The sequence below is a fragment of the Leptonychotes weddellii genome, chromosome 2 (assembly GCF_054177405.1).
Source record: "Leptonychotes weddellii isolate Sample4059 chromosome 2, ASM5417740v2, whole genome shotgun sequence".
NCBI lineage: Eukaryota > Metazoa > Chordata > Mammalia > Carnivora > Phocidae > Leptonychotes > Leptonychotes weddellii.
This window is the reverse complement of record NC_138370.1, coordinates 178,212,014-178,218,738: the sequence shown is the minus strand read 5'-3', so window position 1 is coordinate 178,218,738 and position 6,725 is coordinate 178,212,014. Positions and strand designations below refer to the sequence as shown.

General features: G+C 64.7%; 1 protein-coding gene across 1 annotated transcript in view; it reads left to right on the top strand.

The window, feature by feature from the left end:
• Positions 1 to 669, top strand: part of LOC102737543 (cyclin-G-associated kinase) — a gene marked incomplete at its 5' end in the record, with an annotated part of 9,373 nt that extends 8,704 nt beyond the window's left edge. Inside the window, one exon of the mRNA XM_081812831.1 lies at positions 51 to 669. Coding sequence (XP_081668957.1) covers positions 51 to 256 — 206 coding nt within the window. The remainder of the gene's footprint in view (positions 1 to 50) is intronic.
• Between the last annotated feature and the right edge of the window lie 6,056 nt (positions 670 to 6,725).

Below are 6,725 nucleotides of genomic sequence, written 5' to 3'. Positions count from 1 at the left end.
GGGCTCCTCCCCCTGGTCCGGCCTGGGGGTGGGGCGGGGGCGGGGCGGGACTAAGGGCTCCTCCCCCTGGTCCGGCCGGGGGGGGGGCGGGGGCGGGGCGGGACGGGGCGGGGGCGGAGCGGGACTAAGGGCTCCTCCCCTGGTCCGGCCCCAGGCCGCAGGGCAGCCCTATGAGCAGTACGCCAAGATGATCTTCATGGAGCTGAACGACGCGTGGGCCGAGTTCGAGAGCCAGGGCTCCCGGCCCCTCTTCTAAGCCTGTCGTGGTCGAGGCCGTGTGTGTGGCTCACGGAGCCTGAAGCTGCTGAGCTCAACCCCCGGGGGCCCGTCCGTGGCCGTCACGGCATGGGCTAGTGTGGCCACCCCGGATCGCCGTGCCCACTGTCCTCGGTGGACTCGACAGACGCCGCTCCCCGGCATGAGAAGAAAGAGCGTTCCAAAGCCTCTGATTTTCCTTTTCTTTTTCTGGTCCCAAAGGAAATGTTGATTACGCGCCCCCCGTAACTGTCACGGTTTGTGATTCCTTTCATTTTGTCCAGTGGCCAAGGCCTCTGCCCGCGGTAGAGTGCGCTGCTCAGCTGTCCTGCCCTGAACCCCGTGCGCGAACACTCCTTCTGTGTGTGATCAGCCTGGCAGCCGCCTGTACATAATTAAACTATTTTCCGATGACGCTTGTCTTGGCGCCGTGTGACCTTCTCTGGGCAGTGGTGCCGTCATCAGGCTGGTCTTGGCCCTGACCACGGAGCTGAGCACAGGAACCCGCCGGCGAGCAGCGGACTTGGGCCTCTGTGGGCCTCCGGGCAGCGTGGCTCTGGGTCTAGGGGTCGGCCCTCACCGTGAGCACTGGACAGGCCCCATGGTCACTGCGCATGGCCAGAACAGAACGATGCTGGCCCAAGTCCACGTCCCACCAGGTCCCTCCTCCGCAGAGGGGGGCGGACACGGGCTCTTCGGATGCTGCTGTTGAGGAAATTCAAAGCAAGAGCTCTCTTTGATGAGAAGCCTGTTGAGGAGGTGCCGGCTGTCCGGTCCTGCATGGTCACTCTGTATGCGGGCTTGGGGGGGCCCCTGTCAGCAGGAAGCTTTGGTCAGAAGTGATGTTACAAGCTCCCAGGGTCATCCTGCTCCTGTCCTGAGCTGGCCTGGGCCGAAGCTGCCACGCAGTCTGGTCAGTGCTGCAGGCCTCGGGGAGCTCGTGTGTGGTCCCTTTTGGCGGAGTCCAGTGTGATACCGGAGAGAAGGAGGATTCCGTGGACTGGAGAGGGGCAGCCTTTGCCCTGCGTCCCGTCGCATGGGTGGGATGTAGGAGTTGGTGTGGACTTGAACCATCGGTCAGTAAGGCCTGGGTGTCAGCCCGTAAACACCAAGTGGACGGCTCGTGTCCGGGCCGCCGCGAGCCCAGCACCAATGTCCCCAGGTAGAGGCCTCACCTAGAGTTGGACACCAGAAGCTCAGACCCCACCTTCCCCTGCCAGTGACCACATTGGCCCGAGACTCGCCAGCCCTGTGGGTGTGCAGCGCACAAGGCCCGGGGCTCGGAGGAAGGAGAGGCTCTGGCCTTTTGCCCTGGGGTCCCGTGGTTGCAGGACCAAACCAGAGGCTGGGACCCCGCCTGCCCTCTGGCCCTTGGGCTTGGCTCCCTCCGCTCCCGGCACCCCTGCAGCTCTGAGTCTGGACGGAGGGCGGGGGAGGGAGGGGGGAGAAGGTGGGTCTGGGCCTCGGCGCCATCCCTTTGCAGAGGTGACGGGTTCCCACGGTGGTCCGGGCCCCACGGTGTGCTGAGTGACGCAGGCCAGTGCGGGCAGGCTCCCTGTGTTTGTTATGCGTTCGCTGCTATTTTTAGTCTCCAGCTCTTTTAACAGATAATGAGCGGCCTAAATAGCTTCAGAGATTTCACATCAAAGCTGCTCTGGATCCGGCACCAGGGCCAGACCCTCCAGGAGCCCCTCCCCAGCCCGTGCTGCCCTGGGAGAGGGGAGCTGCGGCAGCCCACCCGCCCCCTTAGTTTCTGCTTTTGGCACCGGCCCTAATTTACTTAGAGTGACATTCCAGAGGTTTCCACCTGCCCGGCCCACAGAGCTCTTAGCCTTCAGGCCACGGACCCAGTGTGGGGGCTGTTCCAGTGCCCTGGCCTGTCCCCTGACTGGGGGGCTGCAGTGATGAGTACAGCCAGCCCGTCATGGGTCCTGGGGGCGGGGGGCGACGGACTCAGATAAGGGACCCAGCAGAGGAGCTGCCTCCCCAGGCTGCCCCCTTCTATAAACCCAGGACCCCGTGTCCACCCTGGGTCTGCAGAGGATGCCCCACCCCCGGTGACTGGCGTCCTTGGCCACGGAGGGACACCACTCTGCTGGGTGTGTGGCCCATGCCCCCCTCCCTGCCTGCTCCCAGACTGTGGGTGTTGCCTGCTCCCCGAGCCTGGGGTCCTGGCCGCGGTGTTCGTGGATTTGTCTTTGTGCCCTAGTGATTCGTCCCCGTTCCTTCCAGCAACTGCTGTGTGTTTCTTGCGGCAACTTGGGGGTGGTCTCTGTGGTTCCCGTGTAGGATGGTCTGAGAAGTCTTCCGTGTCTCCCTGACAAGGGGGCCCCTTCCAAGGCTGGCCACACCCTCAGGCAGCGTGGCCTCAGGCAGCGAGGCCTGTGTTCTTGGCTCCAGCGCAGAAAACGGCCTGGCCGGTAGAGCACACGACTCTTGATCTCAGGGTTGCGAGTTCGAGCCCCACGTTGGGTGTAGAGATTACTTTGAAAAAATAAAATCTTTAAAAAGAAAAAAAAGGAAAAGAAAACAGGCTTGAATTCTGTTTCCGCCTCATTTCTGGCAGATGCCCATTTGTGGGAAATAAATACTCACTCATCCCACCCCTCCAGTGCCTGTGGCCGAGTCTGGGGGCCTTTCTGAGGGGTGGGGTGCAGCTCAGCTGTCCTGGTCACCTGCCTGGCCACTCTGCCTGGGGCCCCTGAAACAAAGGCCCTAGTCCGGGTCCCCCCAGGGTAGATCCATCAGGCTGTACAGGGCACTGGAGTGGTGGGGGGTCCCTGCTCAGCCTGCCCTTCTTGGCCCAGCTGCCATGGGGCCGAGTCCACTCACTCTGGGGTCTCCCTCAGAGACCTTCCGGGACCCCACCCCATTCCCTGCAGCCTGTAGGGTGACCACTGGGGCCTCAGGCCTATGTCCCCGGATCTGCAGAGCGTCCTGGGAGATGCACCCCACCCAGGACTGTGGGGCTGAGAACTCTGGGCCAGGAGGGACCCTCTGGGCCAGGAGGGACCCTCTGTCCCATCACTAAAGCTAGCTTGGACCCCCAGCAGATGTGGGCAGACCCCGGAGGTTGCCGTGGGTACTGCCAGGAGCAGCCTGGGCCGGGCCTCCCGGTCTTGGTGACAAGCTGCTGGGACAGGCAGGCCGGAAGGAGAGTGTCTTGGCCACCAGGAGGGCAGAGCAAAGACGCGCACACACGGTCTGGTGTTGGTGTCCAGCCGAGCCCTGTGGCCCACGCACTCAGGCTAGGAGCGTCTCCTGGGCAGTGAGGAAGGCCCGGACAGGGTCTCCTCCTAAACAAATCCTGCTGGGTGGGGCCCCTTGGGGAGGAAGACCCCCTCCCCCCACCTGGAGCAGCGGGAGGCTTCATTCTGCCTGGCTGCGGGGGGGGGGGCCACGGGGACCCCCAGAGGTGGCCAGAGGTGTGGCCACAGCCCAGCTCAACCCAGCTGCGCAGAAGCGCTGAGAGCGTCCGCGGGCTCGTAGCTGGCTCAGCCAGGGTTGTTGATTGCACTGGTCAGGGTGGGACAAGGGTGTCCCCAGGTCAGTTTGCTCGGAGGTGGAGAGGCAGGGCTGTCTCCGGGAGGAACACTTGTCCAGACCCAGCTCACTGGTGGCCCTCTGGGTAGGCGCCTCAGTGCGGGGGGTGGGGGGCGCGTCTTGGAGGCTGGTCCACGTTGTACACGTGTTATTAGGGCGGACAATGCCCACAGTGCGGACAAACACCTTTATCTGTTCCGTCGGTGGGGGAGTCGGGCTGTTTGGCTCTGTGTCCCCCACTGAGGAGCCATCAGCCTCTCCGCGGCCCCTGTGCCCTTTGGTCTGGACACGGGCTTCTTGCCAGGGCGCAGTGCACTCATGTGCCATCCGCTAGTTGGGCGCACACCTTGCTGACCACCAATGTGAGGGCAGGACAGAGGCCCTTCTTGGGGCTCGGGGGGCCTCTCGGTCATGTCCTGCAGGGATGGAGTTGACCTGGGTGGTGTGAGCCCTTCCAGAGAGGCAGCCCCCCTGGCAGAGCCTGGCTGGTGAGCATTCCCTGTCGGAAAAGGCCTGGGAAGGAAGGACAGGAAGGTCCTGCGTCACCTTGGACGTCCTGCGGTGACCCTTGGACGGCAGGAGGGCTCCGGTGCTGAGCCCCCAGGTTCTGCTGCACCCTTCATACACGCAGGCCTTCGGGGCACCGTCAGAGCAGAGCGTGGGCCACGCCCCGGCTCTTTTCCAGCTCAGGTGCAGCCCAGACACCGGTCTCAGAAACAGAGGGACTGTCGTCCACCCCTGCTGCCAGGGTCCCAAGGACTTCTACCAGGAAGGCCCCCCCCTCAGCTCTCAGCAAGCTGTGCCCTAGAGCTGGGGGGCTGTCCTGGGCCCCAGTCTGGTGGGGAGAGATGTTGGGGGGGCATCCAACTGTGGCCAGCCCAGCCCCCCCTGCTGTTCGGACAGCCCCACCACCCACTCTTGGTCTCTTTCCCCTAGGGTGGCCTCTCCACACCTTCAGCCTCAGCTGGACTGCCTACCTGGGGCACTGTCTCCTTGCTCATAGGGGGCTCTGCAAGCAGGGTCCCTTGGCTCCATTGTCCCCCAACCCCGAGCTGCACCCTCAACCCTGGTTCTGCCTGACCCCACAGCCAGCATTCACACCCATGTCCAGGTGGGTCTGACCCTAGTGGACACTCCTCCAGCCACAGCCCCTGGGGAGTCAGTGTGGGCTGGTGAGGGGCCTCTGGGATGTTGAGGGCACAGGGTCGGGGTGGGGGCCTGGCCAAGTGGATGACCGCCCATCAGCTGCCCACGGGCTGAGGTCAGTGTCAGAGTCCGGCCCTCCATTCAGCCCTCGTCCCCCACTTTGCAACCTTGTGAGCCGCACATCCCAGCTCCAGGCTCACCTGCCAAGAGCCGAAGCTGCAGGGGGGCATGAGGCGGTGCTGACCGGGGGCTGATGGGTCAGTGCAAAGGGGACACCTGTCCTCAAGGACAGGGGCTCTGCTGCGAGTTGTCACGACTAGAGGCTGAGCCAGGGGGTGCAGCCCAGCGCCCTGCTGCAGCTCACGTGTTCAGCCACCTCAGCGTCAGGCAGGAAATCAAGCCGTTGTCTGTGTGAGGTCTTTACCCGCCGCCCTTTGAAGCAGCAAAATCGGACTGAGAGATGGTCCCCAGACCAGCAGCCACATGGCTGCCCCAGGGGAACAGGGTGGGGGTGAGCCCCCCATCACAGCAAGCTGAGGACACACTCGTCCCCAGAGGTCACAGAAGGCGCCATGGAGCCTGGCACCTGCGTCTCCACCACACCCCGCTCCTGGCCGGCTCTGCCCAGGCCTCTGTCAGAACAGGCGGATGGCATGGCCGCCACCCGGCCTCCGCCCTTTCAGGCACCGCTCGCCCCTTCCCAGGAGCTGGAGAGAAGGGGGCGGAGATGTATGGAAGGAGCTGTCTGGGGAGACTCTGGCTCGAGGGGGAGGACACAGGTGTGTCCACTGGTTCCCGCTGACGGAGCATGATGCAGCAGTGGTGTGTCGCGAGTGGGTGAGGGTGGGGTGGGCTGGGGGTGGTGCAGAGCTTGGACAGGACGGGGCACTCCCAGGGCAGCTAAGGGGCCACTGGAGGACAGTCCTGCTTGTGGAGCTCACCTGCCCCAGCCCAGGCCCTGACCTAGGATCGCCTCCCCTGGCCACCTGGGGCAGAGCCCGGATGGGATCATCTTCCTGGACACAGGCCCCCAGGACAGGTAGGGGGGGTGGGAGGTGGTTCCGGACGCTCGGCCAGGCCCTGGGCAGGCTGCAGGCCAGGCCACCAGGTCCCGGGCGGCGGGTCTGGGTAGCCCCCTGCCAGGGCCGGGGCCGCCCCCAAGGCTTCCCGGCGTCCCGCTGGCCAGGACAAGGCACCACAGTGTGGCCTGGTTGCCTCTTCCACGGGGTCCCAGCGGTCCACCCCGTGCCCCTGCCCTGCTGGCCTGGAGCGCCGCCCCTGGGCGGCCAAGGGGGCTGGTTGGTCCTGTGGTGTGGGATGCCTTCCGTGTTTATTGTCCTGTCTCCTGCATGCAGTCCTGGGAGTGCCTCCCTCCCCAGGTCTGAAGTCCTCCTCCTGAGGAGGGGACACCTGGTCCTCTCGGGTTCCCACAGAAGCCCTTGTTTCATGGCCAGCATGGTGAGGTTGGGTGGGTAGTCTCCCTCTCTGGACCACAGGATGGGGTCACACCTTCCAGATGCGCCCCTGGCCCCGGGCAGGCGGTGTGCACCCCCCACCGCCACCGCGGGCACAACGCAGACCCTCCCCCACCCTGGATTGGGACTTATTTCCATTCTGCTTGGAATGCGGCCCCGCCCCGCCGGGTCTGGGTGACACTGGGTCATGCAGCCTGAAGCCCAAATGTCTGCTGAGGCCTGGCTTAGATATCAGCTAATGAAGCCCCCAGGTCTCCGTCCTCCCCAGGGTCTCTGTTTCCCCCCCCACCAGTTCCCATCTCCCCT